Source organism: Eleutherodactylus coqui, chromosome 1, assembly GCF_035609145.1.
Source record: "Eleutherodactylus coqui strain aEleCoq1 chromosome 1, aEleCoq1.hap1, whole genome shotgun sequence".
Taxonomy (NCBI): domain Eukaryota; kingdom Metazoa; phylum Chordata; class Amphibia; order Anura; family Eleutherodactylidae; genus Eleutherodactylus; species Eleutherodactylus coqui.
In genome coordinates, this window is record NC_089837.1 from 283,309,331 (window position 1) to 283,323,260 (window position 13,930).

At 41.9% G+C, this 13,930-nt stretch overlaps 1 protein-coding gene across 2 annotated transcripts in view; it reads left to right on the forward strand.

The window, feature by feature from the left end:
* VEZF1 (vascular endothelial zinc finger 1) overlaps nucleotides 1-12,800 on the forward strand; it is a 54,852-nt gene extending 42,052 nt beyond the window's left edge. Inside the window, exons 4-7 of one of the 2 annotated variants that reach the window (XM_066572367.1) lie at nucleotides 1,154-1,325; nucleotides 8,324-8,374; nucleotides 10,069-10,122; nucleotides 10,310-12,800. In XM_066572367.1, coding sequence (XP_066428464.1) covers nucleotides 1,154-1,325; nucleotides 8,324-8,374; nucleotides 10,069-10,122; nucleotides 10,310-10,740 — 708 coding nt within the window. In that variant the 3' untranslated portion in view covers nucleotides 10,741-12,800. Of the gene's footprint in view, nucleotides 1-1,153; nucleotides 1,341-8,323; nucleotides 8,375-10,068; nucleotides 10,123-10,309 lie in introns of both variants that reach the window. The other variant, XM_066572361.1, reaches the window with a different exon arrangement.
* The last annotated feature ends 1,130 nt before the right edge of the window (nucleotides 12,801-13,930 follow it).

Below are 13,930 nucleotides of genomic sequence, written 5' to 3' on the forward strand. Positions count from 1 at the left end.
TACTCGAGTATATACTTTATATATTACATATTAAAATAAAATGAACTTTCTTTTGGCTACTAAAAAAAATTCTCAGACATGTTCTAGTACACATAAGGAACTTTTCACAGGGGACAAAATATTCAGCAACAGTGTTGTGGAATATGCCGGTCTTCATTCCGCACCAAACTCTGCACTAACTGTGGATTTTGATACGGAATTGCCAGCAGGATTCTGCACCAAAATCCGTAGGAGGGCATATTTCTCAATGCTGTGCAGAATATTCTGTCCTGTGTGACAGGTCCTTAACTGTAAATATTAATTGATAGAGCTGTTTGAGGGCTTGCTTGTTTGCAAGGTGAGTTGTAGTTTGTATTTCTACCATTTTGGAGCACATACAACACTTTTGATTTATATTTATTTTTATTTTGAGTTGACCAAAACAGCAATTCTGGCATTCCTTATTTTTCTACAATGCACATAATTTGTTATTAATAACATGATGATTTAATAGTATTGTCACAGCAATACCTACTACTGTACTTTTGCATTGATGTTTTTTTAATATGCTTAATGGGAAATTTATTTTTTGAACTTTTAATATTTGTGGGGGTTTGATTTATTTTTAAAACTTTTTATTAAGGTTGAAGTTTTTTGTTTTTTTTTTGTACGACACGAGGAGACTTGACTGTGTGATCGATACACTGCAGCACTTCTGTATTGCTCTGTCAGCACTAGCATATTGCACGCTGCCCTGTGTCTTGTCAGGGTATAATAGATGTACTAAGATGGCAGACCTGGGGCCTTCACTAGGTCTCCAGCTGCTGTAATAACACCTTGCCAGTCTGATTGGGTGGGGTGCTATAGGATTACAGAGGGAACCCTTTACTTCTAATGGCTTAGATATCACTGTTGCTATTGACAACTATATTTAAACAACCATTATCGATGTTTTCAGCTTCAGCTTTTGCATGTGAGTGTCTGCTGAAAAAACAGCGGACACCTGCCACAGATCGTGTGGTTTCCGCTCCATACACTCGCTTGACGTGTGAAGTACATGCACGTAACACAACTGGAAAGGGGTTATTTCAATAACCTGTTTTTAATGCAACAATATTTCTTGCCTTTTTTTTTTTTTTACATTTCAAATGCATTTTATCTGTTTTTGTTCCAGACTTGTACTGCTGCCTTTGCCACAAAGGACAGGCTGAGGACACACATGGTGCGCCATGAAGGAAAGGTTTCATGCAATGTATGTGGCAAGCTGCTTAGTCCAGCCTACATCACTAGTCACCTAAAGACACATGGCCAAAGTCAAAGTATTAATTGTAATACTTGTAAGCAAGGTAAAAAGTTTCAAGGTAAAGACTTTTTTTATTTATACCATGGGATATAATAATTTACTGGATTTGTTTTCTAATAATTTAAGTGGCTTATTATGCACCATAAATGTTTAGAGGCAGCCATCACTCATGAATACGGAGGAATCATAAGCTGGCTCAACTATAATGCTGCTATTGCTTTGCAGAAACTTTACAGCAGCATTTTAAGGCGACAGAGCCACTTTCAGATGGATGATGCAATTTACTTGTGATAAATGTTGCCATTGTTAGTAAAATTTTCGGCCCCTTTAAACAGCAACCTTTAAAGGGAATCTGTCACCATGATTTTGCAGCCCTCACTGAGAGCACCATAAGACAATGTCTGTCACACTGATTGCAGTGATCTGTCTTCTGTATGTATTTATGCGGCAGTTTTACAGAAACTTGCCTTTTATTAGTAGCAGCCAGACACAGAAGTAGTCCTGGATATTCACGAGCTGCAGGCTAGCTGCACCCACCCCGCCCTCCAGCCAGTGATTGACAGCTCTCTCACTATGCACAGTAGTGAGTATACAGCAGTCAATTATTGGCTGGAGGGTGGGGTGGGTGCAGCTAGCCTGCAGCTCGTGAATATCCAGGACTACTTCTAGTAGTCCTCTATGCATGGGATACTACTGATAAAATACAATTTTCTCCAAAACTATTGCACAGATCCACACAGCAGACATATTACTGAAATCAGTGGGTCTGTCACTAACTTTTGCTGCCTCAGTGAGGAGTGCAAAATGATTGTGGCAGTCTCTTTAAGCTATATCTACACATTAGTTTAAAGGGGTATTCAGACCTCATCTTTTCATAGCAGAGATGCGACCCCATTCGCCAGAGCCTATAAAAACAGCCAAATGCTTCAGTCCAGCACTATTTCTGTAGCTCTCATTAAAGCACACTGCACTACACTGTTTCCACAGGTCTCATTCACCTCAATGAGAGCTACAGAAATGGTGCTGGGCTGAAGCATTCAGCAGTTTCAGCAGGTGGTCAGAGATGCAGCGCTGGGTTTTCCCATCTTGGCTTTTCATACCCCTTTAACCCCTTCCCACTCCAGGAAGTAAGTTTACGTCCTGGCAGCAGGGCACTTCTCACAACAGGGCGTACACTTATGTCTTGTGGATAGCACGGGATCATAAGAGATCTAGTGCTATCCGGCAGCAGGTGCTTGCTGTCACTGATAGCTGGGCTCCCCATGTAACAGCGGGGGTGCATCAGAGCAGCGATCCCCCGCTGTTAACCCCTTCCCTGCCACGATCTATGTAGATCACGGTAAGGGAAAGGTTCACAGAGGGAGCGCGCCCTCTGTGCCGTCATCGGACACTCGCGATACCGCGGAGTTCGGCATCCTGTATTGCCTGTGCCTATCATCGCTGTAACAAGCGCTAAGGCATTGCAGGAGAGAGGTCCTACAATGCCTTATCAGAGCCATCATCGGTGCTATGATGTAAGTCCCCCACAGGGACACAAATGGTGTTAAAAAAAAAACAAAAAAGAAAAACTTTTTTTTGTGTTATTTTTCTCATATTAGCATAAAAAAGCATTCTGCATATTTGGTATCATTATGTCTATAACGATGCGAACAATAAGTTGAACACTTTTTTAATCCTGCACGGCAAAAAGGCGTTTAAAAAACGCTAAGAAAAAAAGAACTAAAATGCTAACTTTTAGCATTTTGCCTTCCAAAAAAATGCAATAAAAGTGATCAAAAAAAGCCTTATGTACCCCAAAATGGTACCAATAAAAACTACAGCTAGTCTTTAAAAAAAAGCCCTCACAGATCTCTGTGTGGAAAAATAAAAAAGTTATAGGACTTTGAATGCAGCTATTTAGAAAAAAATTTTTTTCCAAAAAAATGGTTTTCATTGTGGGAAAACCTTAAAAAAAAAAAAAAAAAAAAAAGAATTTTGGCATCGTTGTAATCGTACCGACCGGCAGAAAAAAAGTATTGAGTCAGTTATGCTGCATGATTAACGCTGTAAAAAAAAAAAAAAAAACAACTGAAAAATCTATGCTAGAATTGATGCGTTATCTCTCACCTTTTGAAAAATGGAGATGAAAATCCGCCAAAAATCGTTATGGCCTTAAAGGAGATGTCTCGAGGCAGCAGTGAAATATTTTTTTTGCCCAGTCCCCCTTCTTCAGCATACATTACTAAGTGCCAATGTAAATGGCTTTTAAAGCCGGTTCCTACTTACAGTTCTGGCGTTTCATGAACTTATAAAAAGTTTCCCAAAGATGGCCGCCGCTTCTTCTCCCTGCGCTTGCTTCAGCCCGACGTGCTCGCTCCCGAGACGCTGGTCACGCTTCGTATTAGCAGGGAGCTGTCCAGTGCTGATCCTTTCCCCCTGCACAAGTAACCCAGGCTTCGTAATAGCAGGGAGCTGTCCAGTGCTGAATTCTCAGCAGAAGGTACTGTAATGCCTCCCTGCAATTCACTTTCCACTGTTTTAGATGAAATAGTTTTTTCACCTAAATATATATGTGTGTGTGTATATATGCGTGTACACATTTTATATATATATATATATATCTATATATATATATAGATAGATATATATAGTATACGTGTGTATGAGTATACGCATACGCGTATTCGTGAGTGTATATACACACACACATTATATATATATATATATATATAAATGTGTGTGTGTATATATGCGTGTACACATCTTTTATATATATATATATCTCTATATATCTATATATAGATATATAGAGATATATATATATATATAGTATACGTGTGTACGAGTATACGCATACGCGTATTCGTGAGTGTATATATACACACACATTATATATATATATATACACATATATATATATATATATATATATACCCACACGTGTTTGTATATGTGTGTGTGTGTGTGTGTGTGTGTGTGTGTGTATGTATTGGCCCCGGCGGCTGGCTCCGGAGGCACGGCGGCGGGGGCATGGCGGCAGGCTCGGGGGCACAGCGGCAGCATCGGGGGCACGGCGGCAGCATCGGGGGCACGGCGGCAGCATCGGGGGCATGGCAGGCTCGGGGGCATGGCGGCAGGCTCGGGGGCACGGCGGCAGGCTCGGGGGGCACGGCGGCAGCATCGGGGGCACGGCGGCAGGCTTGGGCAGCACGGCGGCAGCATCGGGGGCACGGCGGCAGGCTCGGGGGCACGGCGGCAGGCTCGGGCAGCACGGCGGCAGGCTCGGGCAGCACGGCGGCAGCATCGGGGGCACGGCGGCGGGCTCCGGGGCACGGCGGCGGGCTCCGGGGCACGGCGGTGGGCTCCGGGGCACGGCGCACGGCGGTGGGCTCAGGGGCAGGGCGGTAGGCTACGGGGCAGGGCGGTAGGCTACGGGGCAGGGCGGTAGGCTAACACATCACCCCCGACCCCTCACTTACATGGGCGGCTTCTAGGCAGGGCTTCTCGGCTGGGCTTCTCGTCTCCGCTCGGCTGGGCTGGGCTTCTCGGCTGGGCGGCTCTGCACCTTCCTCTAAGGGCTCATGTCCACGGGGAAAATATGATTTAGGATCCGCAGCGGATTACCTGCACGCGGATCCGCACCCCATAGGGATGCATTGACCACCCGCGGGTACATAAATACCCGCGGATCGTCAATAAAAGGGATTTTAAAAAAAATGGAGCATGAAAAAATCTGGACCATGCTCCATTTCCGTGCGGGTCTCCCGCGGGGACGGCTCCCGCGGGCTTCTATTGAAGCCTATGGAAGCCGTCCGGATCCGCGGGAGACCTAAAATAGGAATTAAAAGCATTTACTCACCCGCAGCGGGCCGGGAAGCTCTTCTCTTCCTCACGGCCGCATCTCCCTTGCTTCGGCTCGGCGGATGTGCCCGGCGCATGCGCGCGGCACGTCGACGACGTGCCGGCGACGTGCCGCCGGCGTCAGGAATTCATCCGCCGGCCGAAAAAGAAGATCCGGCCGTGAGGAAGAGCAGAGCTTCGCCACCCGCTACGGATAGGTAAATTCTTATTTATTCGTATTTTCAGCGCTCATGTCCGCGGGGCAGGAGGGACCCGCTACGGATTCTACATGTAGAATCCGTAGCGGGCCCGATTTTCCCCGTGGACATGAGGCCTAACAGAGGATGGTAGCAGAATGGCCGCTCCAGCGCGCTCCCGAGAGGTTACAGCTCTTCTGCGCATGCGCAGAAGAGCTGTAGCGGCTAACACACTGAAGCGGCTCGTGCTCAGAGCAGAAGACCAGACTGCGCAAGCGCGTCTAAAAAAGCAAGCCGCCAGCGAATTTAGACGGAACCATGGAGACGAGGACGCTAGCAACGGAGCAGGTAAGTGGAATAACTTCTGTATGGCTCATATTTAATGCACGATGTACATTACAAAGTGCATTAATATGGCCATACGGAAGTGTATAACCCCACTTGGTTTCGCGAGACCACCCCTTTAAGATCAAAATAGGCAATGTACTTAAAGGGTTAAAGCAAACTGAAAACACTAATTTTGGTAGGATTGGTTGACCATCCAAGAGACCGTTTACGCTTCGTTCAATCTGAATCCCTGAGCCTGCGTCATAAGTAGAGATGAGCGAATATACTCGTTTCGAGTAATTACTCGATCGAGCACCGTGATTTTTTGAGTACTTCCATACTTGGGTGAAAAGATGCGGGGGGTAGCAGCGGGGAACAGGGGGGAGCCCTCTCTCTCCCCCCCCCCCCACTCCCCGCTGCAACCCCCCACTCACCCACGGCGCCCCCCCGAATCTTTTCGCCCGAGTACGGAAGTACTCGAAAATCGTGGCGCTCGGGCAAAAAAGGGGCGTGGCCGAGTAGGTTCGCTCATCTCTAATCATAAGCTTTCATTGCTGAAACTGAGACCGATAAGGTCTCCGTTTGAGCTGCTTTCTGTCAGATTCCAGCATTTCTCTGGCACAAATATAGAAAATTTACAACCTTGGCTGCTTGTTTTCCTAGGCAGTTAAGGAACAAACTAGCTGGCCTGAGTAATAGTTTAACCCTTTGAGCAGCAATGGTTTTTAATGTGTTTTTGAATTAATGCATTCTAATTCTAGATAAATATTGTTTGTTTCAGAGGGCCCTTTTACACGGCCCGATCATCCAGTGAGAATCAACGATGATCAGCCATATAAATGCCTGCAGTAATTAAATGGCAAACAATAATTATTTTGTCATTCAGTTTCTGCAGGTGTAAACATCAAATGACGATCAGCCACTGTAGACATGCATCCCTTATTTATTAATGGAGGAAAACACAGGATCAATTATCACTGGGACATTTGTTGGGCACTCAGTCATTCAGTGTAAAAGGGCCCATAGTTTCCAAAAATGTTTGTTTTTGATGGTATAAAGCCTTTATTAGTGCCTAAATTTTGATTAAAATTAAGCTATATTTTTTCCTCCGATTTGGTAATATAGAATGAATATTTGAGGAAAAATTGAAAAAACAAATCTAATGCGTTAAATTATAATTTAACTTTCATTAGTGTAATAATGCCAAATATGTACAAGGTAATTGGTTTTTGGCTTACGTAATAGTTTCAGCCTAGAATAAAGAGGTCTAATAATTTCTCTTTTTTAACTGCTGAACTATTTCCTGAATAGGTCCTCAGTAGTTGATGGACGAGTGTTGACCACTTTGCACCAGGCCAGACGTTGTAATCAATGCTCAGAGGAAGCAGGGCGTAGTGCTGGCTTCACTCCTTTTGAGATCAATGGGAGCACTGCGCTTCTACACTTCCTGCTCAGGACAGGACGTGACATCCTGACCATGAGAGGAGCAGCACTCTTTCCACACTCCGAGTTACTGCTCGGACAAAATACATAATTTATGTTAGAGAATCTGTGTCTATGAGATGATTAAATAATATAGTCTTCAACAATGATGCAAAGATCAAGCTTACTAGCAATTCAAGTTTTAGTGGGTTTCAATGTAAGATTCAGAAAAAGATCGCTATTGGTAATTTAGATTGTGTAGCATGGTAGAATTTCTGTAGCTATTTTCTAATTGCCTAGAAAGTTTTCTGAAACTGTCCAAAAAAACAAAAGGGGGGCCTTAGTTGCCCCTAGCAACCAATTGGAGCTCAGCTGTTTTGTTTTCTTCTGTGCTAAAATGAAAGCGGAGTTCTGATTGGTTACCATGGGCAACTAAGTGTTTCTTTAAGACCGTTTCATAAATCTATTCCCAATTTTTTGTGGTAATGCTTTGACTTGCAGGAGACTAAGTTACTGTGAAATCTTGACCTTATGTTCCTACTGTTGGATACCTAATTTCTCTCTGCTTTTTGACTTAAGGGTTTTTTCAGTGAAATGCTATTGATGACTTATCATCAGGATAGGTCATCAATAGTTGATTGGCCAGAGTCTGCTGCTCAGGGCCCCGACCGATCAGCTGAGCAGGCACATGCTGTCAGCGCCGCAATAATACAGAGGTCGGAGCGGAAGTCTCCATGCCGACCTCTGTGTAGTGGCTGGCACTTGTAACTGCAAACACAACTCTCAATGATTTTAGTGAGAGCTGTGCCTGCAGTTACAAGCGCCAGCCACTACATAGGAGATCCGCGCAAAGAAATACACAGAGATCGGAGTGGAAACCGTGATTACCTCCCTGAAAATAAGAGCCACCCAAAAATAAGCCCTAGCATTTTTCAGGAATTTTGAGGATGCTTGAACTATATGAGCCCTACTGTAAAATTAAGCCCTAGTTACACTTAATAAAAAAGTCAATGTAAATACTGTCCAGGCAGCTATAAATAGAAAGAAAAATCTTTTGGAACAAAAATTAATATAAGCCCCTGTCTTATTGTCAAGGAAACAGGGTATTGATGAGCTATCCTGATGATAGGTCATCAATAGTTTTTCACTGGAAAACCTCTTATAGCTGATAAATGCTGGATGCACAACATAGAATTGTTTTAGCATATTTTAAGAAATTTTAATTGTTTTAGTCTCTTCTCAGGAGTGTAACGTTATATTTTTCTCCTTTTCATAGGACAACTTCATGAACTTCAGACTCCAGTTCATTGTAGAATCAAATATGAAGGTATTTCAATGTTTATCTTTTATGTTTCAAAAGTATTTTGATTTAATAAGAAACATGGCAACACTCTGCCGCATAGACCATACATACGCAGGGGGATATAGCCAGTTTTCAGTGGAGTACAGAGATTCAATAACAATCTAACAGAAAAAAATATTTCTCTTTAAATGACTTTGCACATACTAAAAGAAATGTTAATGTATTCACAATATATTACTTAAAAATGTTTTTCCTTTGCTATAAAAGGATAACTTGGTCCCAATGTGCTTTTAGTGGCTATAGAGGTGGCCTCATGAAGTAATTTTGCTCACTGAAGTTGCTGACTAAATTAAGCAATTAACACAAATTGGCATTCTAGGTTTTAAGATGCTCTTAGGGTGCGGGCAGACGAGCGTAGGCGTATTTACGTTCGCACGAGCGCAACGTATAATCGCCCGAGCGATTGTTTTTCACCGATCACGACCAGAGCTAGAAAGCGTATTTTCGTTTGTTCCTACTTTGCAAACGGTCTTTTCGGCGATCGAATATGTGTTGGCGCGTATTTCGGTCGCATATGTTCCGTTTTTTTTCGAATTGCCGTTTTTACGCGCCGTAAAATCGCCCATGTGAACGAATACATTCGAAACCATTGCCTCAGATGGTCACGTATATACGTTTGGTCGCAAAAATGCGCCGTTTATGCGCTCGTCTGCCCGCACCCTTAGACTGAACAATTAGTGTTTAAAAAATACTTCAAATGAGCAAAAGTGAATGATAATCATTAAGTCTAACCGCGAGCGAACGAGACTCGTGTGCTTCTCACTTGTCTATTATATGCAGGCATAAAAACCATCGTCAGCTCGTTCACCTCCTGTCAGTTTAAACCCTGATCGTTCAGGATTTCTCATTGCGAATGTGAAACCCTGAACGATACTTAAAGATTCTCAACGATGAATCTGCGTGTCTAAATAGGCAACACGAGAGCAAGCTGGCTTGCTCGCTTGTGCCAACGAGAATTGTCCAGTCTAAAAGCACCCTTAGGCCTCCCTCACACATGCGTTGCAGAAATCGCTGCAATTTCAATTTACACAAATCAATCTGTCAGGTGAGCTGCCAAACAATCCCAAAAGTGAAAAAACAGACTGATAATGCAATCAGTGAGTCATGCTCCTCTGGGTAAAATGCAGATAAGGGAGATGGAATAATACCTCCACAGTGCCACCTATTGGAAGGCAGCATTCCTTCAAGCCAAAGTTAAGACTAGATACAAACCTGCTCTGCTTTTAATTCCCAGTCATTGTTACAAGGCTTGTATAGTCTAACAACATGCGATGCAAGGTTTCCCATTGAAAACCGCGCCAGAAGATCGCTACTTGATTTAAGTGATGGGAGGCGGTTTTATCAGAATAAAGCCTTGCATCCGTGGGTAAATTGCACGTTGGCATGCGCGATATTGAGTTTCACGGCCAGATACCGAGCTTATCTGTGTGTAGGTAGCCTTAGTCTTTGCATGTATAGTCTGCTTATAGTGCATGACCTGTTTTTTTGTTTTGCTAAACTGTGTTGCTTAACATTATATGTTGCAAGTTCTAGAAACCTTCTAACAGTGCTGATGTACCACAAATTAAAATATTATGTTATGAAAAGTTTGTGTCATTTAAATGTATAAGGACGCCTCATGTTGGGACTTTGATAAATTACTTTTCCTCTTATTTCAGCTTCAGACTCTCTCTTTTGTGCTGTGGATCAGAATCATAGGACCTTTTCAATAGGTGATTTTATGTCTTCATACCAGTTGATATAGAAGCAATACAAATGACACTGTAAAGTTATATTACAGTCAAAGGGCTTGTTGCTTTCTTAAAATAGAATGCATGTAATCAGTAAGCTAATTGTTTACTGGTCTTGATAGTCTTTGCCTCTTCTAAACTGTAGATGACCTTTATTTTGTTCTTCCAGATACAGGTAACATGTGCCAAACTTCTACTACACCTCAGACATCTGTCACCCTCACTTCTCCCTTCAATATTACATCTTCTATGGCAGCATCAGGAACCCTGACCAACCCAGTAACCGTGGCTGCAGCCATGAGTATGAGGAGTCCTGTCAATGTCTCGAGTCCTGTTAACATCACGTCATCAATGAATTTGGGTCATCCAGTGACCATAACTACACCAATTTCAATGACTTCGCCTTTATCCTTGACATCACCAGTTAATTTGCCTACGTCAGTCACTGCTCCAGTTAATATAGCACACCCAGTCACTATAACAAGCCCTATGAATCTCCCAACACCTATGACTTTAGCTGCCCCACTAAATATAGCTATGAGACCAGTGGAGAGTATGCCATTCTTGTCCCAAGCTCTACCTTCTACATCCCCTTGGTAAAGGAAAAATGGATTTATACACGAGTTTACAACAGTATTATGGAGTTGTTTTGTAGTTCTCTACAAGCAACTTATTTTTGAGAAAAGGAGAAGATACAGTTTCATTGGTCATTTTTAGTATTTGAGAATTTTGTTCTGGACCACATCCACTAATGGAGGAGAGGGATAAACCATAATTGAAGACTGAATATAGCCTAGAAGACTGTTTTTTGACATATTTTAATAAAATGGTATTAGCATTTTACCTGATTATTAATGATTTTAATAACACTAGCAAGGTATTTCATTTTCTTCATTCGTATGCCAATTAATTGGATACATTATTATTATTATTATTATATTTTATTTTTTTAAATCACTACCATTTTTTGTGATGTCCGTTCAGGCATTTTCGTGTTTCTTAACTGCCAATATTCCACGTAAATGAAAAAAAAAACTGCTAAGTATCTTCATGTCAATCTGCATTTCACAATGATGAATCAAGCTTTTAAATGGTGTTCCATAGGAAGATGGAAATTCGCACACAGAAATCTGGTCTGTCTTGCATTGAGTGACTGCATACTAATGCGTGGGATTATTCACAAACACTTAAGAAAACGGGGAAAAAAATATCACAAAGCTTGTCCTTTTTTTGCTTTCTGGATCTTCAGCATTTGGAATGTAAATTATTGTTTAAATGTATATCCTGAGGGGAGTATTTCATTTACTTTAAACCAAGATTTTTGGCAGAGAACACAGTCTACAACTTGCAAAGACAGTATGAAAAGGTTAAGTTGGTATACTTCATGAAGCTGGCTGTTACATCATATTCCCTCAGGATGTTCTCCTCTGAAGCATTATTACCATGCCTTGCTGATTTAAACTGTGTCATTAATGGCAGTAAACGGCACATTAACCAGCATGAAACAAACAAAGGGAATGCCTTTCAAAAAAAAGAAATCTTGATGGGTATAGAAGCACAAGAGCTGAATGTGGTGTTCTTTGCATATTTGGATTGCTGATGGGTCAGAAAGTTGATAAAGAACTGTCGTCTACTATTAAAATTGTATACAGTTTGTTTTCTAACCACTAACTAGGTAGTGAGCCCTAAAGACAAGCCAAGATATATTTTGTGGTTTTTGTTTTGTTTCATGCCTCCCTCCCGCCCCCTCTTCCTTTTATGAAATTTGTGTGTTGTAGAAATCTGTGCTCAATGTGTAAATATGTTAGCTTTTTTTTATTATTCAAATCCTTGCTCTTGCTAGTATTCCTATTCTTTAAGCAGCAGTGGGATGTTGCCTATTTAGGCTTGTCCCCAGTAGCACTTGCTTTTTGGTCAGATTACACACTTAACGGACACCCCATTCATTACTCAGCTGTATTGTTTATTTTTTACTTTATTTTTCATTCAAAATGTTACCTGTACTGTAGTAAACCAAACAAATACAAGAATTCTGCTTTTAGAGCATCATTGTGAACCAAATTTTTTTTTCATTATAGATATGCATTAAATTCTTTAAATTGCTGTAGATACTAGCAAACACATTTTATAAGCAATGCGTTGCAGACTGTTTCAGCCATTCAGTTTAGCAATACTTAAAAAAACAAAACTCTACATTTACTTTTTTATCAGATTGAGAGCAGCTTTTATTTATACATTTCAACCTATTTTCTGCAGCATAAGTTAGTTTGCTAGCAGATAATAGGATCAATGGATTAAGTAGATCAAGTATTCTAAAAATAAAGGCCTATTCAGCCATTGCAGTAGAAAAATGGCATGCTTTAAAAGAGGACACTTCTCACATGAGAAGACTTTGGATAGAAAAATGCAGACAGTGTAGGGGCTTGACATATACAATATATAGAATTCAGTGTAAAATATTTTATAACTGATCTTTTGTACTGTAGGACATAAACTGTACATCTTTTGTATATACGAAAGCTTAGGTACTTTCTGTTTAGCAGAAAGCAGCCACATTCCTACACTTTTAATGTATATGTTTGTTATATCGTCCATGTAAACATATGCCCCATGTTTGTGCCTTTTTAATTAGTTTGTCTCAATAAACAAAATGTAGAGAATGTTCTCTTCAGCAATCTTTATGGTACTGAATTCCTTGTTTAAAAAAAAAAAACGTGATGAAAAATATATTTTAAGAAAACGTTGTCATCCCTCCTTAGATTGACATGGGACTTTTTTTCTCATCCCCTTTCATAGATTACTGCATTAAGGCCTGTGTCACACGGGCGTTGTTGTACGCGCAATACGCAGTGAATAGAACCCATTGATTTTAATGGGTTTGTTCTCTTGCACGTATTTTGTGTGTATTTTTCATTTGCGCAAAAAAACCCAAAATGCTCTATTTTCCTATTTGCGCAGGGAAATGGAAAATAATGAATTACACTAATTGCCCATTGCAGTCAATGCAAAAAATACAGTAAAACTTGCAATGGTGTGCCTAAATGTATTATTTTCCTTTACACGTGGCCAGCTTATTTCTGGTGTAAGGTTTTTCCATATTTCAATGTTTCTTTCTACCCAAACAGCTCATAATGCTGCTCTCTTTGCATTGAGTTAATAAGTCGTCTCTCACTGCATGTCATGCAGCTTCACGGACACAAGCAACAACATTGTCCTTCTTACTAACAGTATTATTGCAGGTGACATTTTTGAACATTCAAGGTATGTTACCACATGTCAAATCTGCAGCTGCAAAAACCTTACTAAAGCGTTCAGTTTTTCCTGTGGTTTTCAGTGCAGATATGCTGCAGATTTGCCACATCTTTCAGTTTTTGCATAGTAAGGCCGCCTGCACACGGGCGGAAATCCCGCGGCGGGATTTCCGCCACTGAAAGTTTGCATAGGAGTGCATTCCATACGCACTCCTATGCAGACGGCCGCGGTTTGGCCGCGCGAAATCTCGCGCGGCAAACAAACCGCGACATGTCCTATTTTTGTGCGGGGCACGCACTCAACCGTCCGCTGGCTCCGGTCTGCGCATGCGCCGGCTGCGCGGCAGCCGGCACATGAAAGAGCTGGGGCCGCCAGGTGCGGGAGAGTACGCGCTCGTCACTGCAGGCTCTCGGGTCGGGTCCCGCGGCGAGAATTCTCGCTGCCGGATCCGACCCGCTCGTGTGCAGGCGGCCTTAAGGTTGAAATCCTCAGAAAACAATTGATAGGCTGCATATTTGAAATATGACACATATATAGA